The sequence below is a fragment of the Mauremys mutica genome, chromosome 4 (assembly GCF_020497125.1).
Source record: "Mauremys mutica isolate MM-2020 ecotype Southern chromosome 4, ASM2049712v1, whole genome shotgun sequence".
NCBI classification, from domain to species: Eukaryota; Metazoa; Chordata; order Testudines; family Geoemydidae; genus Mauremys; species Mauremys mutica.
This window is the reverse complement of record NC_059075.1, coordinates 138,374,389-138,400,816: the sequence shown is the minus strand read 5'-3', so window position 1 is coordinate 138,400,816 and position 26,428 is coordinate 138,374,389. Positions and strand designations below refer to the sequence as shown.

Here is a 26,428-nt window from a genome sequence, read left to right as displayed (position 1 = left end):
CGGGGGGATGAGGGGTTCATGATGTGGGGGCGCTCAGGGCTGGGGCAGAGGATTAGGGTGTGGGGGGATGAGGGCTCTGGCTGGGGTTGAGGATTAGGGTGCAGGGTCCTAGTGCCTGCCCTCCGCCAGTACTGGCAAGGCAGGCTTCCCTTACCCTGAGCCTCTCCAACCCCAAACCCTCAGCCCCAGCCAGAGCCCTCATTCCCCCCGCACCCTAATCCTCAGCCCCAGCCCTGAGCACCCCCACATCATGAACCCCTCATCCCCCTGCACCCTAATCCTCAGCCCCAGCCAGAGCCCTCATCCCCCCACACCCTAATCCTCTGCCCCAGCCCTGAGCGCCCCCACATCATGAACCCCTCATCCCCCCGCACCCTAATCCTCTGCCCCAGCCCTGAGCGCCCCCACATCATGAACCCCTCATCCACAGCCCTCACCCCACACTCCAAACCTCTTCCCTAGCCCTGAGCCCCCTCGCATCATGAACCCCTCATCCACAGCCCTCACCCCACAGCCCAACCCTCTTCCCTAGCCCTGAGCCCCCTCGCATCATGAACCCCTCATCCACAGCCCTCACCCCACAGCCCAACCCTCTTCCCTAGCCCTGAGCCCCCTCCTGCATCATGTACCCCTCGCCCTCAGCCCCACAGCCCTCACCCCTGCACTCCCTCCTATCCCCAAACTCCGTCCCAAAGCCTGCACCCCCACCCCCTGCCGCAGCCTGGAGCCTGCATCGAGCACAGAGCCTGCATCCAGACCCCCTCCCCCACCCAAACTCCCTCCCAGAGCCTTAGGCAGTAAATCTAAGTGCGTGTTTTGTCCTTTGAGTGAGGTGCATTACTGAGTGTATATATTTATTAAAACTGCGCGCGCTTAGGGGAGGAGGTGGAGAAGAGACAGGGCAGGGGCGGGGCCTCATGGAAGGGGTGGATTGGGGGTGGGGCCAGGGGCAGCAAGGGGGCGTGTCAGTGATGCGGCCCTCGGGCCAATGCACTAGTCCTCATGCGGCCCTCGGGGTCATTTGAGTTTGAGACCCCTGGACTAGACGGTCAGGCCACTTACCAGGAGGAGGCTCGTCAGCAAGTCGATCCCTTCTGTGTCCAGCCTGAGAAAAAACGGAGACTATGACCATACCCCAGAGATCCTGGATGATTTAGTTGGGGATTGGTCCTGCTTTGAGCAGGGAGTTGGACGAGATGACCTCCTGAGGTCCCTTCCAACCCTGATATTCTATGATTCTATTCTACGGCTCAGGATCGATCACTGCATGACACAAACAGGGGACAGTGCCTTGCCCTGCACAGCTGGTGGGTGGGATTCTAAGTATTAATTGGCACCCCTTGTAGAGGGACCAGACATTCCAATATTGTCGGGACCGTCCCGATATTTGGGGCTTTGTCTTATATAGGACCCTATTAGCCCCCTCCCCCATCCCGATTTTTCACACTTGCTATGTGGTGTGGCAGCAGTCTCGGCAGAAAGGAGGACGGAATAAGCCCTGCAGATGGGTACTTATCTGCGAGCCCCTGGAGGTGCGTCCTTCCTGGGCAAGTTGTATGCACATTAGCAGGGCACAGTGGAGGAGGCCTGCTCTGATGCTGGCTTTATCTGCACCTGTTCTGTAGATTGGCGCAGATCCTTAATATCCGGGGCTATCAGTCCAGCCCATACCCCAACACTCATCACCCTAGTCTCCCATTTGTGAACAGCCTGAAACCACAATGCAAGTGTGGGTCTCTGCTCCAGGGAGATACCTGGGTGCGTGATTTATCAAGGGCTGGGCTTGGTACTGGGTGAAATGATAACCCTTAAACTCCTCGTTGGATGTGATTCCGGGCCAGGAGACTTCTGTAGGGGTGCCTGGGGGAGAAAGGCAGGTTTAGACACATCACCCTGTGCATGGGCTCTGGAAAGCTGGTAGTAACAACACTAGATTACACTAGAGAGAATAGCTCCCTGTCGAAATCTGAATCTGGTAAAAAACAATAGCTATTTTATAGGTGGTTTGAACCATCCCCTGGAATTGAATAGAGAATTCTCTCTCTGCTATCAAATTCTACAAGAAGGGTATAAAACCTTATAGAAAGGATCTGATTCTCTAGTACAGTGGTTCTCAACCTTTCTAGACCACTGTACCCCATTCAGTCTAATTTGTCTTGTGTACCCCAAGTTTCACCTCACTTAAAAACTACCTGCTTACAAAATCAGACATAAAAATACAGGTGTCACCCCACACTAGTACTGAAACATTGCTGACTTTCTCATTTTTAACATATTGTACTAACGCTTCAGTGTATAGTATACAGAGCAGTATAAACGAGTCATTGTCTGCATGAAATGTTAGTTTGTACCGACTTCACTAGTGCTTTTTATGTAGCCTGTTGTAAAACTTTGCAAATATCTAGATGAATTGATGTACCACCTGGAAGACCTCTGCGTACCCCTGGTTGAGAACCACTGCTCTCATAAATCCTACCAGATTTACAGAAAGGGAGTTAAAGGCCAGCCTCACAGCACCAGGAAGGATACTGTTTTCCCTCTGCTCAGTCAGCCACCTCCCTCTCGTGGAGATAAGGGAGAATGCAGACAACTCACCAAGAAGCCTGAAGATTAAATGGAGCTCTTCTTTCACAGTCGAGCCTGGGAACATGGGCCGTCCAGTGACCATTTCATAGTGTATGCAGCCCACCCCCCTAAAGGAGCAGCAGAGACATTGGAATTAGAGATGGGAAAGCCATCCTAGTCCATCCCTGCCCTGAGTCCAGTGCAGCCTGGCTCATTCCAGTCCCAGCCCTTGGATGGGGCTCCCACCAGTTCCCTTGGATGAGAAATCATTACCCAGAGCTACCACACTATTATTACTGCTAACCATGCACACAGCGTCACACATAAGACCCATCCCCTGCTCCAAAGAGCTTGTGCCCTCTGAGATGCAGGACATGGCACAGAAACCAAAGCAGGCGGCAGCTCAATGTTATTAATTAACATTATTTAACTGGGCAGCAGAGTGCCCGGTGCTGTACAGACACATGGGAGACAATGAACTCCCCTGCCCCGGACAGCTTGGAATCTTAATGTGGGACTCTGACGGAGCCGTCCCACCCGGCCCTGCATGCAGATGCTGCTCACCACATATCGATGGGCGTGGAGTACTCAGTAGATCCCAGCAGAACATCTGGGGGCCGATACCACAGCGTGACCACCTCGTTGGAATATGTTTTCGTAGGGATTGATTTGGCTCTGGCTAGACCTGGAGACGAAAGGGATGTTAGCAAGACTGCTCCTATTGTGTTTTGCAGCAGCACTGCGCTCATCCCAGGGAGCCGCACGGCCAGGTTTGCAAAAGAATTCAGCTCCCGTCTAGGCACCTAAATTCAGTGGGACAGATTTGGAGCTGCCAGTCTGACAATCTGGCCCACTGCATCTAGGTGCTTAAATGGGAGCTGTTAGGTGCTGAAGCCCTGCCCCCCAGAGGTCCCGCCCCCCTGCATTCCCAGACCAAGCCCAGCCCCTAGCCTGTGTGCTTCAGAGGAACAGGCACCAAGCTGAAACCTTGCTAAGTGGAGCAGGCAGTTTCCATACAGAGGTGACTAAAGCACCAGCTTGAGAAGTGCATACAAGCTTGTGTCCTGGGCTGCATGGAACCCATGCCCCATGCTGCTCTGCAGCTCCAGGGATTGCATTCCCGCTCTTGTCTGCACAGCCCGAACCTGGCCCAATCCAGCGCTGTTGTCTCCCTGCCCTACTCACCAAAGTCAGCCAGCTTTAGCTCCCCCCTTTCGTTGATGAGCAGGTTCTGCGGTTTGAGGTCTCGATGCAGGATCTTGCTCTTGTGGCAGTAGGACAGGCCGCGGAGCAGCTGGAACAGGAAGATCTTGGGGAGGGGAGCAGAAGGGGGGAGAACAGAGGGAGAGCAGGGTTTGGCATGTTGTTCAGCACACAGTAGGGACAAACAGAACCTGCAATGGGCTCAGGACCCTATAACGGGGAATAAAAGTCACAGTGGACAGCTCTGGACTGATTTCAAACTACATGCAGGTGCCACCCCTGGATGGAGCAATGTGCAAAGCCAGCACTGCTGCGTCTCCAGCCTGGAGCACAAGAATACAGGCCATATTCACACGCCCACTAAGGCCTCTTTACACCACTGTGGCAGCATACAGGGGCCTTAACGTGGCTGCAAATTACACTGACTTCTAAATTACATTCATGTCCACTGTAAGGCCTCTTTACACAGTCCGGCCGTCAGTGTGTCAGTGCAAATCTGACCCTAGGAATACACTGACCCTGCATGGCAGTGAGTCTCAGAGCCTGGCTCGACAGACTCAGACAAGAGCTACAGTGCTAAAAATAGCCACGGAGCTGTTCTGGCTCAGTCTGGGGCTCAGCCGCTCCCCTCCTCAGGCTTCAGAGCCCAAGCTCCAGCCTGAGCCAGAACCGATACACGGCTGCTTTTAAGGCTGGAGCAAGAGCCCTGTGAGCCCAAGTTTGCACACCCAAGCTCTGAGACTCACGGCCACCGAGATTTTTTTTTTGCAGCATAGCATTAGATTCTCTCTCTCTCTTTTTACTCATTGGCAGAGCTTGCAAAGGCCATACACGCCACTGGATGAAAAGCGTTTTGAGAGCTACTGATGAACAGGGCTATGTAAGAGCTGGGTATAATTATTATTATTGATGGTATTTCTGTGTTTGTCTGGAACTTCCCACTGCCTCATCTGATCAATTCCAAACGTTCCGGGAATGTTCTAGGCATCCAGGGGCAGAACCATACTGATTTTAGGGAAAATCGGAAAACCAGAAGGGGTGAAATGTGGGACGCATAGCGCCCCGGCCATGTGTTTAGCGCAGCCACAGCTTCAAGCACCTCTGCAATTGTCTACAGATTAAAGAACTGAACTGATGGCCCCTGCTACTGCTGTCCAGCATAACAATAGCCCTGGTCATCCTCCCAAGACAGTCTAACATGCTGACATCCTGAATAACTTCTCTCTCAGACAAAAATCAATGGTGGTGATGAAGGGGGAATGGGAGGCCCACACCTTTCCTGGTGGGAGGAGGGAAACCAGGGTGGGGGGCCTGATATGGTGGGGGATGCACAAAGCCCTGATAACAGGGGTGGGGAGGTGGGAATGTGAGGAAGGGGAGCAGACAGAGTCTATAACATGGATGGGGGGAAGAATGGGGAACTCCGGTATGGTGGAGGGGGACATGGGGGGGACACAGAATTCCTGGTGGGGGGGAGATCGAGGAGTAGTTGCAGGGAGGGCCTGAAATAGAGGGGAATGGAGGGATGCAAGGAGCTCTTGGGGTGTGCAGTCAGCTCGGTCTCCTGAAGTTATGAAGTGTGCCCCCCTCCCCACAGTGTAGCTGCATTCAGTTCTTAATGAAGTCAGTTTCCTCATTTGCCACGAGACTAACACCAAACACCCCACTGTGCTAGGAGCTGGACAAGGGGCGGAGTCTCTGTCTTGGGAACTTTCTAAAAACCGTTGACAAGGTCCTGCAATAAGATGCAAGGAAGGAAATGAAATCACCCTCGCACGAATGGTAATACAGACAACTAGTTAAGCTATTTATCAATGATTGAGAAAAGGGGGTGAACAGGGTTTGCAGATGACACCAATTTATTCAGGTTAGTCCAGGCCAGAGAAAATGATGAGGAACTTCAGAGGCGTCTAACAAGTACCCGATAATGCACAGTGGATGGGATCATCTGAATAATCTGAGTGTGAATGTCTGAGTCCCCAACGACTGCAATGCACCTTGGGTCAGTTCTTTGGGTCTTCAAGATGGCCACCACAGAGCATCCCCTGAGAGTTTGTAAACCCCTTCCGCAAGATAGTGGTCTCATACCTTCACATTGTGCACGTTCATCAGGTTCCCGCAGTTATCCAGATATTGCTTTAGGTCATTGTCCTGCAACGACAAGCACGTCCTGAAGGAACCTTCTAAGTGACCATGAATAACTGTGTTTCCAGCAAGCTACTGACAACACATGGCGATGGTCAAGCTGTTGGTGCACAAGCTGAGCATGGTGAGTGAGCTTTGACAAAGGCTGGATGGCTAAATCCCAGATAATTTTAACACGGGCCTTTTTCACAGATTTTCCTGAAGCCTTTTTCACAGATTTACAGAAGTTATGATCAGAAAGAACCATTACGATCATCCCAAACCCTCCCCGAAGTGGCTCGGGGGAATGGGTGGAGATGGAGGGCTAGGAAAACTCATTTCAAACAAATGAACAGGCTTGATGCAGCAATCTCTGGGTGAAATTCTATGGCCCATGTTACACAGGAGCTCAGAGCAGACAATTGTTATTAGAAGTGAATAAATATTTTGTTAATTAAAAAATATGGAGTGAAATCTCTGATTGCACATATTGAAGAGACCAGGCCTATCTATCAAATGTTAATATTGTGTGGGTGTTGTAATGATGCTCAGGTTGCAATATGGTAACTCCCTGGTACACAGAGCGATCTGATGTCTATATTCCGGCATAATGTCTCTTTAAACAAAAGCTCATTGTTGTAATGGTGATTGTTTTGTTTCTGTTATTTACATGGCAAGGATTTATAAACCCGTCAATGCTTCCTAAATAAACAGATAGTAACGTAAAAAAATCAGGGAAATATCTGATTAAATTACTGTGAAATGTTCCCTTTTTTGACCTATTACAAAGCAGGTCAGGGAATTCTCCAAGTGTGGAAATTTTCAGAATTTTGAAAAACACAAACAAATTTTGTTCCCCATGATTCCCCCGGCCTTTTTTTTTTTTTTTTGCAACCAGCACTTCTCATCACTCCATGAACCATTTCCGTGGCTGGAATGAGCCCCCATCCCTCCCGCAGCAGGGGAAAGGCTGGGTGTCCAGACTGCCCCAGCACAAGATCAAGCGCCCAGGCAAGCAGCCCTTGGACTCACCAGGTACTCGAAGACAAGGGTGAGGGAGCGCTCAGTGTGGATGAAATCATGGAGGGTCACAATATTTGCATGTTTCAGGTTCTTCAGCAGGGAAACTGCAAGGCAAGGAGAAGGCAGCGTTAGCCATGAGGGTCCATTGTCAGCATACTTTGTCATGAGCGGTGGCAACCTGCCCGGGTAGGGCTGGTTGGTCCCAATATCTGATCCTCATGGACTGGGTCAGTGTTTTGCAAATGGAAGAGTCAGTCCTTCAGGACTGAGTGGGTTTGGATTGGCTGGCTGAGCTGCCCATCCAGCCCTAAGACAAAGCTGATTCACTACTAACTTTCTATTGCAGGCGTCATCCCCTTTTCACACAGTCAGAGGGGCTCCCCGGAAGCAGCCGGCATGTCCCAGCAGCTCCTGACCTAGGTGGAGGAGCCAGGGGGCTCTGTGCGCTGTCCCCTCTTGACGACGTCGCCCGCACAGTTCCCATTGGCTGCAGTTCCCGGCCAATGGGAGCTGCCGAGGAGGAGCTCATGGCGGGGGCAGTGCGCGGACCCCCCCTGGCATTCCCCCCCCCTTAGGAGCTGCAGGGACACATGGAGTTGGGTAGGGAGCCTGCTAGCCCCGCCAACACTCCCTGCCCCAGCACCAGCAGGGGTCCTAGGCTGTGTGCCGCCACCCGGCCCCACCTCCCAGCACCAGCAGGGGTCCCGGGCCACTCCCCAGCACCCGCGGCACCCCCAGACCACCTCCCAGAGCACCCGTGGCCCCCCACCCAAGATTTAGTCAGGGGTATATAGTACAAGTACAAGTCATGGACAGGTCACAGGCCGTGAATTTTTGTTTACTGCTCGTGACCTGTCCATGACTTTTACTAAAAATACCTGTAGCCTTAACTATGGGCTCATTTGAATCATAGAAGTATAGGGTTAGAAGGGATCTTGAGAAGGCATCAAACCCAGCCCCCTGTGCTGAGGCGGGGCCATCTGCTAAGCGGATATAAATTGCTACCATTTATAATCATGAGTCCCAGAGCTGCGGTCCATCCCGGTGTGTGATGCCTTTTAGCACAAAAAGTATCTACTGCCCCTTACCCTCCCTGATAGCTGTGCAGGGTGCCCCTTCTTCGTGCTCCAGACGGATCTCCTTCAGAGCGACCAGGTTCCCAGTTAGCTTGCTGCGCCCCTTGAAGACAGTGGCGTAGGTGCCCTGTGAGAAAGAGACAGAGAAATGCAGCTCATGAACTTACACTTGAATGGCATGGAGCAGGGCTGCTGTGGGGAGCTGGGATCTGACACCCTGCATGTACCACAAACCAATGTCCATGGGAGCATTTTATCACTGGATGGAAGGGATTGAAAAACAAGGGCAGGATAATTTTACAATCACTGGTGACAATGCAGCTGTGTAAACTGGCTAAATCCCTCTTCAGTGGCTGGTTCACATAGAATGTAATAACCCACTAGTGCTACCACCTAATGGAGTTGCTCCTTTAACTCAAGTGGGAGAGACCTATGCTGCCGGACCAAGCTATCTTCCCTGCTGACGAAAGGTGGTTGGGATTGTTACATAAATTAAGATATTAATAGGAATCAATGTCATATTTCAGTAACCCAGAGGATCAGGTGGCAATTTCCCCTCCTGTAAATACAGTATTATGTTGCACAATTTAATACCTTTTGTAAACCCAGAATTTTGGGAGGGAAATCTGTTTTGGGCTTAAACCCTGAAGGCCAGATTTTTCAAGACTGGAGCTCAGACGGCAAAGACAATCCTGCATTTAAAGTAGTCATCTAAGCACCCAGTTAACCTTTTGCCAGTAAAACCAAGGGCTTTGTGGGTGCATTTTAGGCACCATTCTTTAAAAATGGTCCTGTAAGAGTTTAGTTTGAGAGGGTGGGAATGATCTACTGGCATGAGAACAAGCCTGGGTAACATGAACATCTGAGTTCTACTCCAGCTCCTACACCAATTCCCTCCGTAGCCTTAGGCAAATCACTTAACCTCTCTGCCCCTGTAAAATGAAGACAACACTTAGCTATCCCAGAAGAAACCGGGGATTGTACAGAGTGTTTGTAAATTGCTTTGAAGATAAAAAGCCTGATCCAAAGCCCATGAAAGTCAACTTCAAGATTTCTGTCAGCTTCAGTGGTCTTTCGATCGGGCCCAAAAGAACTCTGTAAGTGCTATGTTTGAGTACTTCTTGTTACTTATAATTAACACTGGGTCAGGACCAAACCCCCAGGTCCAAAACTGCCCATATGCTGAGGAAGTCTGGCTCTGGGTCTGTCCTTTGCAGCTTGGGCTCTGCTCTGAACTTCATCTACATTAACCTTGAGTTGCTTTCACATTCTTCTTACCTCCCCTAGTTTTTCCAATTTAACATAGGTTTCCAGCTTCCCAAATCCGATGTCTGACTGCAAAGAAAAGGGAAAAACATCAGCAGGAAACATCCTTCTCTAGGAAAGATTAGCCCTGCGGCTGAAGGCCACATCAAGGAGGCTGGGCAGTATGAGCTTTGGGGGGAGATAAATCAAGGCAGGTGTTCGCATGCAGCAGTTCTAGATACACAACGTCTATTGCTATTTGCAGGGGACAGCAGCCAGCCAGCCACTCAATCACAGGGAAACCAAAACTGGTTGCTTAAAGGAAACAAATGATACCTGCTTTCTCCCTCCATGGAACTATGACGCAACCTATTAACTTCATCACTGCGCTAAGTGTCTTCTTCTGCAATGTGACTGTGGCTTTTAATATTGCCTTCCACTGCTCCTATCTCTATGATTCCATTATCATTCTGTCCATCTGTCCCTCCTTCACCCATCTTCCTGACATTTGAGCAATTAAGTCTGAATTTAAACATGAGCTTTTTTTTTTTTTTTAAATGCAACGATGCCCCTTTCATCAAAGACACGTACCCTGGGCTCACATCAAGCAGGCAGCCCCTTCCTTGTGCTAAGAGTCAATTGCCATGTGTTGATCTTCAGTAGAAAGCTGTTCCTCAATCCCAGGTGGTTTTCAAATCAACCAGGAAAGAGATATTTCCTGTTTGCAATGCTCACTCTTTCAAGTAACACTGAGAGAGACACTATCATAGACACAGCCCCGGCAAGGGTAGTCTTGCGGTTAAGGCCTGGGATGGAGACTCAGGAGATCTGGGTTGAGTTCCTACCACAGACTCTCTGTGTGACCGTCAGCAAGGCTGTTAACCTGTCTGTGCCTCAGTTTCCCAATGGGAAAATGACATGGCCTTTGTCTATTTAGATTTTAAACACTTTGGGGCAGGGACTATCTCTGAGGCCTGGTCTACACTATAACATTAAGTCGACCTAACTACATCGCTCAGGGCTGTGAAAAATTTAGGTCCCCATGCGATGTGGTTAAGCCAATCTAAGCCCCAGCGTACATACTGCTAGGTCGACGAAAGAATCCCATGGATAGGTGTTCCTGTGACATAACTAATATGTCTCTCACACACACCTGGTATGTGTTACGTACAGGACAGTCACAAACACAACTCTTATCTCAGGGAAGTGCAGTGGCTTTCCACTTTTTGATATGTACCATCATAAGAATGTAAGAACGGCCCTACTGGGTCAGACCAAAGGGCCATTTAGCCCAGTATCCTGTCTTCCGACAGTGGCCAGTGCCAGGTGCCCCAGAGGAAATGAACAGAACAGGTAATCATCCAACCTCTGTCGCTCAGTCCCAGCTTCTGGCAAACAGAGGCTAGGGACACCATTCCTACCCATCCTGGCTAATAGCCATTGATGGACCTATCCTCCACCCTGTTACGGTCTTGGCCTTCACAACATCCTCTGGCAAGGAGTTCCACAGGTTGACTGTGTGTTGTGTGAAGAAATACTTCCTTTTATTTGTTTTAAACCTGCTGCCTACTAATTTCGTTTGGTGACCCCTAGTTCTTGTGTTATGAGAAGAAGTAAACAACACTTCCTTATCTACTTTCTCTACACCAGTCATGATTTTATAGACCTCAATAATATCTCCCCTTAGCTGTCTCTTTTCCAAGCGAGAAAGTCCCAGTCTTATTAATCTCTCCTCATATGGAAGCCATTCCATACCCCTAATGATTTTTGTTGATTTTTTGAGATGGGGCAACCACATCTGCACACAGTATTCAAGATGTGGGCGTACCATGGATTTATATAGAGGCAACATGATATTTTCTGTCCTATTACCTATCCCTTTCTTAATGATTCCCAGCATTCTGTTCATCGATACAACACATGCCATCTCTCCATCAGTAGGCAGTGCTAGAGAGACAGCTGTCGTTCGACAGAGAGCTCTGGAACAGCGCAGTCACCATCCATGGAGCAGAGAAATAGTTTGTCATATTCTCTCAGAATAAAGAACATCACGGTCGTCTGATTGGAGTTGAACAGGAAAATGGTGTGTGAATTTTAAACCGGTGGCAAGTCCTGGAGACTATTTATCCACAGAGCAGGAATTCAACGGGCTGTAGCAGGGACACAACCCCCCTTACAAGTGGGAACCTGGAGGAACCAACCTATACAGAACACAGGTCAGTCTCTCAGGCCTCTCTGCCATCACTCTCCCCCCCACCGCATTTTCCAATCAGCACCTGTCCCACCCACTCATTTCACACAAGCCACGAAAACACAGAGGAGGGAAACTTACAGTCTAGCTGCTGACATGAGATGGATTTGAACTAGCGACTTGTGAGGTCCATAGTGTCAGTAGCACCACTACTACTCCCCTGAACAATCCATCTCCCACAGGAGCAACTACATCAGTCTCTTTACACACAGCTGGTAGAGATAATAATGTGACTGTTGGAAGGTGAGGGAGGCTGGACATGATCTGAAAGCCTACGAACGGCATACCGCCACGTGGAGAGTTTTACAGAAACACTCATTATTCATTGACAGGATTATTAATATTTATGGCACACTCGCTTCACCCAGGTATATGTTATTCAATAGACACAAGAGACTGCACAGGTCGGCGTGCACTGTCAGTACATCAGCTTACACCATTCTTCCCACTTGAGGCTAGATGTCTGTCAAAGGCTTGCCAAGGCCTTGGACCCAGTGACTGGGCAACACAGAGTGTTTCTGGTGCCTAGGAAGCACGCTGGCGTATTCGTAAATAAGGCGCTGTGGTGTCACCGTTGTGCATGCTGATGCTGTGCTATACAGAAAGTGAAACGCCGAAATTAGTACGAAGACTAATTCATTATTTATCGGCGTTCGCATTTTAACTAGGAGCGGCGGCTGCCAGCAGGTGCTTCTTAAATGTCAAGTGATTTTCAGTCCCCATCCTTTCGTTCAAAGAATCAAACCTTAGTGTGGGCACAGGGGAGTGTCCGAATGTGAGGGGAAGGAGTTACACGGCTGGGTGTGGGCACATGTGCAGCAGGGGATTTGCACCCGTAGCAGTATGCATGCAGACAGGTGGGGATTTGCACTGCACATGGACATGGGATTTGCACACATAGGTGTGAGCATGTGCATGGTGAGGATTTATGCAAGTGTAGGCATGAGTGTGTGATGGTTTACACTTGTGGTTCTGTGAAATAGTGATTTACTTGCATCGGTGTGTACATGTGGGCAGGCAGAGATGTGCACGTGTGGGAACGTAGATGGATGGGCATTCATATGGGAATTTGCACACATGAGTGCATGGGGATTTAAACTCCCATCTGTGAGCAGTGGCATATGTGCATAGTGTGGTGGGCCTGACACAATTCCCCCCAGACCCACACCCCCTGAGCTGTGGGACTCACGAGGGAAGCCCGTCGAGACATCCTGCTGAAGGTCTTGGGGAACTCTGGATTGTCCATCTGCAGCTTCTGCAGGAACTCTGGGGGCAGACGGATGTCCACGGGCAGGGAGAGCCGCTTGCTGACATCCTGCAGACAGGGCCAGCACAGAGTTAGTGTCTAAAGCACCCGACACAGCTGAGAACCTTAAACAGGCATTCAGGGAGCAGTGCCTGACAGCCTACACACTCCCCATGCCCCCACCCCACGTCCTAGACAATTGCCTCCCATCTATGAGAACCACAGGAGCTCCTCCTCCATGCACCTCCTCCTCACCCAGCCCAGTACTTGCCTCCATGGAGAAGCGGCGCTGGTTGTTCCTTCGGTAGCGCACGGCTGTCGGGGACCGGCCTTCCACCTCTGAGGGGGAAATGGAGGTTGGCTCTGCCCGGAAACCCCTGCCCAGGTGGCCCATCTGCAGGTGCCCTTGTGCCAGGTCTGATGAGAGAGGAAGCAAAGACTGAGTGGATAGACTGGATGGCACCAAAAGGCCACTCTTAATCAAATCAAAACCTACCACGGTTGAGTCTGAGTACAGGATAGGGAGCAAGGGGGCTCCATGACACTGATCCCTGCCCTAACACTGACCCCATCTGTGGCCTTGGGCAAGTCCCTTCACCTCTCTGCAGCTCAGGTTTCCCTTCCGAAACACTGGGCCAACACTGCTACGCCCCCGGGGGAGCTTGCAGGAGTTAATGCGTGTTTGCAAAGTGAATATCAGTGCTAAGGATTTCTACTACCTATAGCACCTCGGCTGTTATGACTGAGGTGGTACCAAGGGGCCCCAGTCAGGGAGCAGGGCTCCACTGTGCTAGGCACTGTATACACATGGACGGAAAAGACTGCTCCCTGCCCCACAGAGCTTGCACTCTCAGGGGCAGGCTGTGATAGCCTTTCAGTACTAATTGCTAGTGCTTTACTCCCATTATACAGATGAGGAGAACTGAGGCCCGGGGAGATGAAGTGACTTGCCTGAGGTCCTGCAGCAGGCCACTGGCAGAGCTGGGAATAGAACTGTGGTCTCCTGAGTCCCAGTCCAGTGCTTCATGTGGTAGGCAACACTACTTAGCACCCTACATGGAGCACCACCTGCTTCAACGAAGCCTACTCTTCACCACGAGCAAGGCTCTCTCTCACCGGCGCTGATAGCTTCAGCTCATGTCACAAGCAGTATTGCCATCATTATTCACTCCCAGGGACCTGAACGGTTCTGAGCAAAGGGCCTATGGGATTAAAGGGGGGAAGACAGAGCGCCCTTTCCTGCACCCTAAAACCAGCAGACTCCAGAGGCAGGTATGAGCTCCTCTGCCCCAGCCCATTACATCTGAGCAGATTACGTAGTCCTGGGAAATGGTCCTAAAACACAACAGCTCTCTTGAAGGCTGAAGAGATGCCGAATAATAACCCTTCTCTTGGGATTACAAGTCTGAAGCATCATCAAGTCCCAGGCGCCATGAAAGGAGCAGGAAATCAGAACAAAATAAGCCACAAAGCTCCCTCAGGACTCCAGTTTTAGGCTTGCACTTAATTTCTCCTCGGTCTGTAATTAACGTCTGGTTGCTAGGAAGCTCTGGAGCGCAGGGACCCAGACCCTGTCTCAGTAAAATGTTTAACGAGTTCAACACAGGTCACCCGAGTCCCTGTGAGATGGATTCTCCAAATTCGCAGGGGCATTATTTCCAAGAGAGCCATTCAAAACAAGGCCTCTGCTAATTAGATGTTTCTGAATGAAGTTTGGCTATTTAAAGAGGAGTCAAACCCTCCTGTGAGGATTAGTGGAAGAAATTTGACTCCCTTACAAAAGACTTTCAGCAGACATATGACAATGTATTCAGGCCCCTCCATGGCGACTGCATGGATACAACACAAGGCGACTGCCTTTGGCACAGACAGCCTTTCACACAAGCCAGTCAGAGACACAGAACTCAGTCGCTGAGGAAACTAAGAGAGGGAGAAAAGAGGGCAAGAAAGGTCTGCACATTAGGTGACAGAGAGTTGATGGGACAGATACCAGGGGTTCTATTCCCTGCTCTACCCTTGACCTGCTGTGTGACCAGTTCCCTCTCTGGGTCTCTGCATCCCCTCTAGGCTTTGTCTATTTGGAGTTTACTGTCTTTGAGGCAGGGGCTGTCTCTCACTACGTGCATGTACAGCATCCTAGCACAATGGGTCCCTGACTTCAGTTCAGGTTCCTAGGTGCTACTGTCATACGATTAACAATAGTAACTTCTCACCAGTGTGAGTAATGGGTGCACAAGCCAGCCCCAGCCACAGGGACTGTCACATTTAGCAAGAAAGAGCTGCAAGTGAGCTTGGCATTTTAACAGATCAAGAGGAACGAAGAGGCCAGAAATGGGGGAACTGCTGTTCGGGCTTAAATGCCTGCTTCACAGACACAGCTTCCTTTCTGACCCGGTTCTTGAACTCCTCCAGCAGCAGTGCAGCCCAGCCCAGGCTCTCTAGCAATTTAAGGATCCATTTCTCTCAGCCCAGGAAAATATTACAGCCACAGCCTGTGAAATACACCCATGCCCCTCCTGGCTGGTAAAAGCTAGTGAAGAACAACTGTGCCCACTGCTAATGGAAACAGCCAGGGTCCCCTTCAGAGAGACAAAATTCTCAAACCCCTAGAAAAATGCCATAGTTGGCCCAATCCTCAAGAAGCCATCACATGACCCCGAAGATCTCTCCAACTACCGTCCCGTCGCCCACCTCCCATTCCTAGGCAAAATAACTGAGCAAGTAGTAATCATCAAACTCCAACAGCATGCAACGTCAGCCATGAACCTAGATGTCTCCTCGTCAGGGGCCAGGGCACAGCAGAGACAGATCTGATGGCACTAGAAGACAACCTTCTTGTGGTCATGGACCATGGAGGTAAGATCCCCATGCTCGCAATGCTGGACCTCTCTGCAGCCTTTCACACAGTGGAGCACAAGATACTGCTAACCTGTCTATGTGACATGGCAGGAACAGTGGCACCAACTGTTCTTCGGCAGCATAACTCAGAAAGTGGTGACAGGTGACTGCTGCCACCAGGGACTTCACTACTGCTACTGATTTTACCTGGCAGGTGCCCAGATACTACAGGGATGGGCAGCAACATAAAAGCAATTAAACAGATCCATCGATCAACCTCCATGACAACATTTCCCGGGGCCCAGACGTGCTGCCTTGGCCACTGTTACAGCCTTTGTGGATGGGGCTTAGTTACATCACTCTGGAATAGGCTCAAGGGTTGGTTTCAACAACAGTTGTAAAAAATAAATAAATTACCATGTCCCTAGCTTACCCTGCTTTCTTGGGGGTTTCCTTTATTCTTAAGAACAAAGCACATCCCTCAGCCTAAGCTTCCTCCTGAGTTTAGCCCTTCCTTTGTTTTTTTTCCTTGTAGGGCCTCTGTCCCTTCCCTAGTTCTCTCTGCTTTATGAGAGAGACACTCCAAGATTTTTGTAATCCTCGGTTGAAGCTAGTAGGACCCACCTGGTCTGGCTGCTAGTGTGAATCAGCAGAAGAGCTCTGCACTTCTATGCAGGGATCTACTGCCTGCCAGATTCCAATTCTCTAAATACCTGCAGGTTTTAGGACCATAATGTACGTACATGTAATATGCTGGGGTACCCTTAGGGGGTGAGGAGGAATGTTTAGACTGTCCCTTACCCATTTTCCACTTACACACAGAGAGAGGGTGCCCTGTCCGCGCTAGCGGCTCAGAAACTAAGGATCTCTCCCTACAGGGCACTCACACAGGAGAGACTCACAAGGAAGACTACGACTCTCCTACACCTCCCTTCAGCAAAGAGCGTCGGCTAGTCTCTGGGAGACGGCGCCGCTTACTCTAATTGCATCCAGTGAGATGATCAGATTGTCAGTAGCCCACACAGAAGGGAAAGGGGAGGGAAGATGGGTTCACACACTCCTAGACCCAGGCAGCTTCCTCGCCGGACTATGCCAGGCTGAATCAGCCCACCGTGGGTCGGATCTCCTAAAGATCCACTAGTTACCGGGCTTGCGTTAGAGCAGTCCTGATCATTAGCTTCCGCTTCACAGGGTACTCTGGGCGTCTTCCGATAACGATCACTCACACTGGTGTACACACACACACACACACCAAGGCCTCTTTTCTTCCTTTTTTTTTCCTTTTTTTTAACCCTTTTTTAACCTTTTTATCTTTTTAAAATTTTTTTTTTTTTTTAACCACGATGCATCTTTACCTGGTCCGGACCAATACCATGAGGCGGTATGACAACCCCTCTTGAGGCGGTAAAAACCCCTCAGCACCGGTGCATTCTAATGCATTTACCTATGCATTACCTTATGCATTTACCTATGCATTTACCTTGGCCAACTCAGCAGTTCCCAGTACTGCTATAAACTAACCTTATTGGGGCCTCTCCCCAATACCACTTTGCATTTGATCCTGCTGCACAGTCAATAAGTTTAGATGGCGTGAGCCCAACAGAGACAGACGTCCACACGGACAGTCCTCCTCCGATACCCCAATAGAGATTTCAAAAGGTCTCATACCTCTCATGTGGCGCCATGGGGTTCGAAGGGGAATGATCCATAGTAGCCGTCTGTGGGTCCGTGGGCGTTGCCATCCCGGACAAGCCCCCAAATTGTCGAAGAAAAACTCAGTTCTCGCTTTTTGTTTGGGTGCAGCAAAATCAAATACTTTATTATTTCTCCAGTAATTACAATGGAGGGAGAGAGTGCCATAGGACACAGGGTCTCCCCAGTCCCGGACAGGTCTCTCCACTGGTAAACAATTACATCAAGCCTTTATACCTTTGTTACAGACAATTTCTAGCAATCATGGAGACAGTAAAAAGCAACAAATACATTTTGTTTATACATAGCAGAAAGGCTTATCTTATTTGTCTCACTCCTAAGAAAAGCAAGCCTGCATTTTGGTTAGTGACTGCAAGGTCGTAATAACTTTGTACACAGTTTCACACGCGTGAAAATCCATCTAAACAATGCCCATTAGAAGGTACCTTCAATCTAGATAAGATCATATATCTCAGAGGAGCTTTTAATCACGAAAGAAAAGCCTCTGACACAGTGTGAGCAATTTGTCTAGGAACGGGTTAATTTGAAATTCGGCTTCGCCCAGAGATAAAGGAGAAGTTGTTTTGTGTTCAAGGTCAAGAATCAGTGCGGACTATGCTAAGTGCAAAGAAAAACTGCTTTCAGCCCCAGCTGCTTGTGGAAAATAGAGACAGAGGCAAACCAAAGGCAGTACAAGTTACAGAATTGGAATTATATTTGCAAAGCTTAGCTTTCCAGTGAGACATGTGTGAGTATTAAAGTGGCTTAAGGCTTGGGGCATTCATATTTTTCCTGTGTGAGGTGGGAGCATTCCCAACACTCTCCATTGTTGTTTTATTATTTTTAATGAAGCTTTAAAATTTGATTATATGCTCTGTCAGTCTGATCACCTGACATGAGGGATAAATTAGTAACAGGAATTTGTCACAGTTTGGTGAGCAATTCTGTATGGGGGAGCCCTGCAGAATTTACACCATCTATCTGTTTTACCCTTGTTATTTTATGTTTGCTTTGTTTGGTATTGTTGGTGTTATATGATGAGGATTGCATGATTATAGGTGAGCCCTAATAGAATAAGGAAACACTATTTAGTTTTGGTTCTGTTCTGGTTAACCGGTTACTGTTGTTTTTCTGCTCTGTTCATTTGGGCGTTGGGTGTGTGAGCGGAACTGAACTTCTCGTTCGTAATTCCTCAGAGTGGAAGCCATGTGTGCAATGAAGCTCTGAGGTTGTATTGAGATCTTTCTGTCCCGCCACCTGTAATGGACAATGTAATAGAAGTAGAAAAATCTGGCTTAGACTGTAATTCTCTCTGCTTTCTGTGTAATTTTCTTTTCTGTTTAAGTGTCAGCATACAAATGGGTGGGTCTCTGGGTAGACCCCCTAAAGATCCATCAACGAAAGACTGCCTTGGCTCCACGCTGGAAAGGCCCTTTCCAAGTCCTGTTGTCTACCAACACCGCTGTGAAGTGCCAAGGACTGACTGCCTGGACCCAGGATTCTCACTGCAAAAAGACCCCTCCACATCGGAAGAATTTTCCTACTGATGATTAGCCTATTCTTCTTCTAGCTCTACTGTGCTTCTGGACAGCAGGGAAAAAGGACAAGGTGACGTACTGGCAACCTCTCCCTTGTCCACTGACAGACCAACTGTGCCTTTAGACTTTTCAAGAAGAAGCAAAGCCATTACAGGGTGATATGTGCTGGCAACCTCTCCCCTGTAGGATGCTAAACCACAATTGTTTTGGGAAAGAAGAAGAAACACTCACTCCACTGACATTGCCAAAGTCCAAGAATTCCTGACTAAAAAGGACGTTGAGAACTGACCCTGGTGAAGACACAAAGAATTGTACACTGGCAGGAAGAAATTTATGGGACCCATGCTTGGGGATGTGGTATTAATTGGATTTTGGGGTTTGATCTACAGGCTGCGCCCTGTGTTTTGGATAAATCCTTCAGGATGTATTGCCCTCCCTAATTGGATTTTAAATGACATTGCCCTTATCAGGTTTTCAAATCACTTCTACATACCCAGATTGCTCACAAGGGGCTGCCATTAGATTAGCACAACAGAGGGCCTGGGTTATTTCCTCTGGAAAGAAAGAGAATTGAGCAGATCCCTGTGGGCTAGGGCCAATATCTTAAAAGCCAAGAACATGATAAGAAATTGGGCCAAGTGGAAAAGGCTACTAGCCTTATTCTTGAAACTCAGCTATCTAAAGTACAGGCTGGAGTTGGTGAGTTACATGTCATTTCCACCCTTAGTTCTATGACCCAGAAGTTACTGACAGAGATGGTATTGAATATCACTGAGGCTGGGAAGGCATTGCAGTGGGATCTAGACCAGACTTGGCCCACTGCCCTTACAGACGCATCAGGAGTACCATCTGATCTGTGGTCATGCAGACATACTTGGACACTTTCTGGATGGAAGTGTGGACATTTACAGTGCTCCTTGTTATGTCCTAGGGGCAGCCGGTGTAGGAAGCAATCACTTGAGGCCAGAGAGCAGACAGCTAACCAAAACCTCCATTTTATTTACAGAAACAGAGAGCTCACTCAGCCGGTTGAAACCGGCAGAGCTATCCCTTAATAGTCTAACTCAGTTGCCATAGTAACAAAACCCATGACAACCAAATACACAACACTCCTTCCAAGCATATGGACCGGTGAGGGGGGGTGTGGGCTCCCACATACCGAATCCTGCCGGGTCCATGGGGAGGATGCATGTGGGATTGGGTGATTCACCGAGATATCTGGGAAGTGAGACCGCCTGATACTCCTAATCGATTTTTAGTTAGTGCTCCTGGGATTACAGCTGATATTTGGATGGGGTTGGGAAATCTATGGACATTTTGGCCGTTAGAACCACCACAGCTTCAGTGTATACGGAAACCGAAGCCAGGGGAAGTTGTCACTGTTTATGACGATATTTGCTGGGAGGGTAGGGGTCAAGGAACTACCCTGACAGGACACCCACTTTTTCAAGCTAATGATAGCTGTGTGTACGTTAATGCCACCACTTTACAAGATATACATATTAATCTTACCACTGCTGCAGGCAATCATATCATTTACTGGCCTGCAGATAGGATGTTGCAAGTAGCTCTTAGATTTCAGGTATATTTTAATTGGACTAGAGTAGTGCCTGATCGGTTTCAAAATTTGCTTTCATTGTTACCAAAGGTTCAAAGAATCTCTGAATTGCAAGGGCAAATTCATATGCTTTAGAATATATATCAAGCTGAAAAGAATGCCTTTCATACAGCTTACAGAGTGTTTACTTTATGTACTAAGTATGATGTTTTGTGCTTTGTAACCAAAATTGTACAACAGCCCCATTATATTATTCCTATGGGAATGTTATTGTTTGTAGTGTTGTTAGTTAGCTTAGGATTATATTATTGTTGTTGTTGTTGTTGTAAAAAACGTAAGAATAGCACTACCTTTCATGTTCATGCTAATCATGCTTTGTCATTACATCCAATCAAAACCCCTAAGGTTGAAACATCTGAACTCCACGAATTAATGCAAATGGAGATTTGAAAATATTTGTTGTACTAGAAGTACAAAAGGGGGGAGTGTGGAAGCAGGGAAAGCTTCAATAAGGATTTGAAGGGGATTTTAATGCGTGTCAGTCAGTTAGCAAGAGTCAGGCCATACTGTAACCCTAATGACGTGAGACTTGTAGGAGCAAAGATAGTGCGAGGCGACAGGACAAGAACTGTGTACAAAGTTATTACGACCTTGCAGTCACTAACCAAAATGCAGGCTTGCTTTTCTTAGGAGTGAGACAAATAAGATAAGCCTTTCTGCTATGTATAAACAAAATGTATTTGTTGCTTTTTACTGTCTCCATGATTGCTAGAAATTGTCTGTAACAAAGGTATAAAGGCTTGATGTAATTGTTTACCAGTGGAGAGACCTGTCCGGGACTGGGGTGACCCTGTGTCCTATGGCACTCTCTCCCTCCATTGTAATTACTGGAGAAATAATAAAGTATTTGATTTTGCTGCACCCAAACAAAAAGCGAGAACTGAGTCTTTCTTCGACAACCCGAAGAGAGGATGGCTAGGGGAAAATGTGGTTCCCTGACATTGCCACTGGTGTAATAAGGGTGCTCAAGGGTTCGAGGGATGTATTTATGTGGCCTGCATGAGATATTCAGGTTCTCCAGGATCCAGGTAAGTTTCTATCCCTCACGGTTGAGAAGAAAACCTTCCAAATGAGAAGCGAGTGTAATGTGACACACTGAAGTCTGCCTGAGTCTGCAGACACCCGATACAATAGCTCTCTGGCGCGTGAGCCACCCAGCTCCCCATTGATTTCACTAGAGCGGCAACTCTAAATCTCACGACAATGTCAACAGGAACTATTCCCCGGCTGGTCATTTGAGCAGAAGGAATGAGAAAGAAGGTAGGAGGGTGGGAAACTCCTGGGGAGGTGTGAATTGCAACAGGGAAGAATATGGAAAAGGAAGAGCAGAGAAGACTCAGAGACAGGGGAAGAGGGAGAGAAAGAGAGAAAAGAGGATGGGGAAGGAAGAGAGCAGATTGCAGGAGCATTGGCCTAAAAGGGAGCAGCTTTTCTCATGGGAAGGGGCTGCATGTGACAGCAAAGGACAGCATCATTTAAAATGCAGTTACTTCACAAAGGCTGCATTCCCCCCTTGCTCTCTGTGCAAACCTCCCACTGACATCAGCGAGGGATCTGCCACGGATTGAGCTGAGCGTGAAGTCCTGGATCTGAATCTCAGCCTGCAGATCCCACAATGAAGGATGGAATCTGGCCCTCTTCAAATGCCCCCATACTAGACAAAGCGGGTCACATGCACACAGCCACTCCCTAACACCTCCACCCCAAGGTGCATGTGCAGCGTGGAAGCGAATTGCAGGCATAGGGAAAGGGGAACCTCCAGCAGGGGGCAGTGTTTGCCTGCTGGGCATTTGCATGCTCGCCGCTCTGCCTGGGTATTGGTTGGAGATGATGTCAGGCTCTGGGTGAGCAAACGTCAAGGCCTGTTTGATTCCACTCTGCTTTTCATGTGGATTACAGTGGGCCCCGACATCCGGAGAATAATGAGGCTGCCTAGGATATCAAAGCAAATTAAAGCGAGACGGCAGACACTGCAGCTGCCTTAGATGAGTTTCTCTCTCTCTCTCTTTTTATAAATACATTTAAACACTGCCTCTGCCAAAACAAGCTTTGATCTCCCAGGGAAAGGACCCAAAACCCTCTACTGCTTGCCTGAGTTACAACTTTTAATTACCTCACTAAGTGTGAACTCTCCTCTTAAATCTCCATTAAACTTGCAAGGCTGAGCCCCACTCAGATCTTGGATCATTCGGCCTCTTTCCACCCTCCATACATTGTTCCTTGGGAGGCAAGGCAAAGCAAAGGCCAGGTTTGCCTCTGATTAATGCCACTGCAAAACAGGAGCGACTCAGAATTTGCAACCAGAATGACGGGGCTCTCGGCCATGTGGGTAGCTGCGCTGCACTAAGCATCATTGTGACTTACACCAGTGTGGCCTGATTTGTGCCCAGTAAAAGCCCAGGCCTGATTCTGTCCTGCTTTATACCTTGCGTTTCCATTTACAGTGCAATGTGGGGTAAAGCCTGGTAGCCTGTTACACTCATTTTGCACTGGGGTACCTGACTGCACCAGGTGCAGGACAATGGGAAATCAGGCCCCCTCAGTGAAGGTGGGGCCAGAGACTGAAATCCAGGCCTGGTGCTGCAGGAGCTATCTAGATTCATTTCCCATCATATACCCCTGCCCCAGGGAAGAGAAGGCTGTCCAGCAAGGTAATCTCTCTACACTCCAGCCAGCACCCAAGAAGAGAAGAGGGGGCAAGAGGTTTTAACAACACCGTGTTGTGATGTTGCATCAGACTGGGGGAAAAACAAGTGGTGATACTCTTTCAGCTCCTCCCAGAACCCAACTTCCGCACACCAGGAACACCCGAACGAAATGCTACTCACAGCAGACTGCACTGAACTCTTAGTACGATCATCCCACTCTTTCCTTGCACAAAATGAAAAAGTTACCAAGGCTGGCCGCCACCATTAGGCTTCAGAATTAACATCCCATTGAGGTGAACAGGACCAGTTCAAACCACTGTTAAGAATAGCCTACTTTAATTGAATTGTCTCATTAGCACTGACCCCCCCACTTGGTAAGGCAACTCCCATCTTTTCATGTACAGTGTATATATACCTGCTACTGTATTTTCCACTCCATGCATCTGATGAAGTGGGTTTTAGCCCACGAAAGCTTATGCCCAAATAACTGTGTTAAGTCTCTAAGGTGCCACAAGGACTCCTCGTTGTTTTTTCTCCAAGCTATTGTTTCAGGCTATCTGCAGACCCACTCGGACATCACCTTAGGGTGACCAGATGTCCCGATTTTATAGGGACATTCCTGATATTTGGGTTTGTTTTTTTTTTAATATGGGTTCCTATTACCCCCCACACCTTGACCCGATTTTTCGCACTTGCCATCTGGTCACCCTACATCACCTGCTCAGCCTACCCTCCATCCACCATTTGAAGATTATCTTCAGAACCATAAGGGCTACAGACTACATTTTTTTAATTGAAGGCTTAGATTCTGGAGCACAAATTGGTAGTGCCCACAAACTGGCTCACCAATCCAACTCCTGCTTATATCAATACAAGAGGGCACTGCAATATGACGATGCAATGAATGGATGCTGGTGGCTTTGTACATCACTGTGACTTTCCTGGATGGCAAAGCAGCTCTCCAGACATTAAATTCTGGCATCCACCAATGCACAGCAGCCTAAATATCATGGTACACTAGAAGTATGGAGCTCGGCCATGAAACATTTGCTAGCCATCAGGGTTGAAGGGTGAACAGATCCTCATTCCAGCTTTCCTCCTATGTGACTGCAATTGAGAGGTATTTGCAGGGTGGCAGGGAGTGTCTCCGGGGCGTGGAGGCAAATGGTGGCAGTCACCATTTAAATGAAATTTTCCAGCTCTTACCCATCCTGATGCCAGCACAGACACAGCAGGGCTCGGCAAGGAAGCCCAGGCAGAGGCTGCGAACTGGGAAGTTTGATCCTGAAACAAAGCACGTCAAACAAAATCCCACTGAGGGATTCACCTCCAAGGGTAAGTAGCTGGAGAGGGACAGAGCTCACGTAGCCAGAGCATGGGTGTTTTTAACCTCCATAGGCCAGGTCTCCCAAAGAGCTCAGGGCCAGACTTCCCAGGACGTAGCACCCACAGTGAGGGCCGGATTTTCCAAACAATTGGGTGCTCATTTAGGCCCCTAAATCTGGGGCAGATTCCCAAGTACTCAGCACCCCCGCCGCTTTCCTTATGATGCTCACGGCTGCATTTTCACTAGAGCTCAGCATGTAACTTGCAGCCAACGCGCTGAGTCCTTTTGAAAATCAGGCCCAAGATGCCTAACCTTGCTCAGGGCTGGTCCAGACAATAGGGAAGCAAAGCTGTTAGCAGCCTGTCTACACTAGTGCTCCCATTGCTGCAGCAGTGGGGGATCCACCTGTAAGCCCTAGTCCCTGCGGGCTGAAATATGTGGGTCACTTTTCGGTTGTTGAGTTAGAGGGCAGGTGCCAGGTGGTCTGCTAGAAAGGAGGTCAGAGCAGATGATCTTGTGGTCTCTTCTGGCTTTAAACTCTCTGGATAGGTCTACACTGCAATACAAGACCTGGGGCGCCGAGTCTCAGAGCGTGGGTCAACTGATAAGTGATACAGCTCATAATAAAGGAAAATGCCACTGTAGAGATGGTAACACCCCCCCTTTAGGCTGCAGCATTCCTTGGTTAAGGGACAGGTTATTGCGCCCCCTCCCCCCTGGCCACTCCTACAGAATTTGCCATTCTACCTCTGCTTCTGAGTCTAATCAGTTCCAATAACCTGCTGTCAGCAGCAGCCGAGGCTGGGGAAAATAATTAAATAATTCCCCCGGCCAGCTCCGCAGTGCGATGAAAGGAAAATGATTTCCTGATCCCTGCTATGATTAGCTCTCTCCATGGCGCCATGAAATTTGCTTCCCTGCACGTGTTATCCTTGGACACATGTTCACCTGAGGAGATGCCAACACGCCCTGTTTTCAGGCCTGCCACGCAGAATGGGCAGAGAGCGCCCAGGAAGCTCGTTCAGAAACATGGGCAGCAGGAATAGTTAAACTGCACCACACGTGACAGTATCGAAAGGACACACCCGGTAATGGTTGGGCCTGGCCCGCACAGGGGGGAAGCTTGGAGGAGTGGCTGAAGCACAAGACCCAACATCAGGATTTCCGGATTCTGGTCCCAGCTCTGCCACTGACTGGCTGCATGACTGTAGGCAAGTCCCTGCTCCGTCCTGTGCTGCAATTTCTCCACCTGTAGAATCGGGGTAATGAGAACGACCTCACAGAAGGCTTAGTGCATCCAGGTTTGTAAAACAGGCTCAGACCGAGGCATTTGCCAATGGTGCAGCTGCATGCAGCCGGTTCTGTTAGTGTCCATGAGCTTCCCAGTCTCCCCCTAGAGAGATGAACTTGGGGAATGAACCCGGCTCGATTCCCTTCCAGAAAAAAGCAAACCGATCTCTTTCCAGCTGAACCCCAACCTGCAGTAAACCATGGCCCCCTCCCTGAGCCAAAGACCGTTGAAATCTGTAGAAAAGATGCCCTCTGCCATCAGTGGGCTGTGGCTCAAGCCCACACCGTGCCAGACAGGTTGGTGCATCTGTACGCAGCATTCCCCTGCTGAGCCTGCCCCTGCCAATGCCGGATGGCGCTATGCTGCGGGCAGGGAGCTCCTAGCGGCGAGGGGTTTATTAAACGCCATCCGCGGAGGGCTGAAGAGACACGTCAGACAAATGCGGCTGTCAGGCCTCTTAATAAATAACATCCGCAGCTTTCAGGGGAAGGAGATTAAGGGCAGCGCAGAGGTGACTTCACAGGCTTGTTTACAATCTGTGAGAAACTTAATCAAGAGATCTTGGGCCAGAAGGAGCGGGCTGTATGGGAGCGAGGGAATGACGCAGAACTGGGGACAGTGGAGATGGGCACCATGTCTGGGCGGTACCGCGTGGGAAGGGCACAGGCTGCAGGGTGAGGAATTGACCACGTATTGTGGGTCGCAAACTGTAGCCAGGTTCTTCTGCCTCCAACTGGGGGAAG

At 49.1% G+C, this 26,428-nt stretch overlaps 1 protein-coding gene across 4 annotated transcripts in view; it reads right to left on the bottom strand.

The window, feature by feature from the left end:
- Positions 1-26,428, bottom strand: part of CDK18 (cyclin dependent kinase 18) — a 117,956-nt gene that overhangs the window by 6,688 nt on the left and 84,840 nt on the right. For all 4 annotated transcript variants that reach the window (XM_045013953.1, XM_045013954.1, XM_045013951.1 and 1 more), the window contains 11 exons: positions 13,005-13,150; positions 12,677-12,802; positions 9,270-9,326; positions 8,004-8,118; positions 6,925-7,019; positions 5,857-5,919; positions 3,751-3,874; positions 3,130-3,250; positions 2,596-2,693; positions 1,755-1,860; positions 1,063-1,105 (listed from right to left, as the gene is read on the bottom strand). In XM_045013953.1, the coding sequence (XP_044869888.1) occupies positions 1,063-1,105; positions 1,755-1,860; positions 2,596-2,693; positions 3,130-3,250; positions 3,751-3,874; positions 5,857-5,919; positions 6,925-7,019; positions 8,004-8,118; positions 9,270-9,326; positions 12,677-12,802; positions 13,005-13,150 (1,094 nt within the window). The remainder of the gene's footprint in view (positions 1-1,062; positions 1,106-1,754; positions 1,861-2,595; positions 2,694-3,129; positions 3,251-3,750; positions 3,875-5,856; positions 5,920-6,924; positions 7,020-8,003; positions 8,119-9,269; positions 9,327-12,676; positions 12,803-13,004; positions 13,151-26,428) is intronic.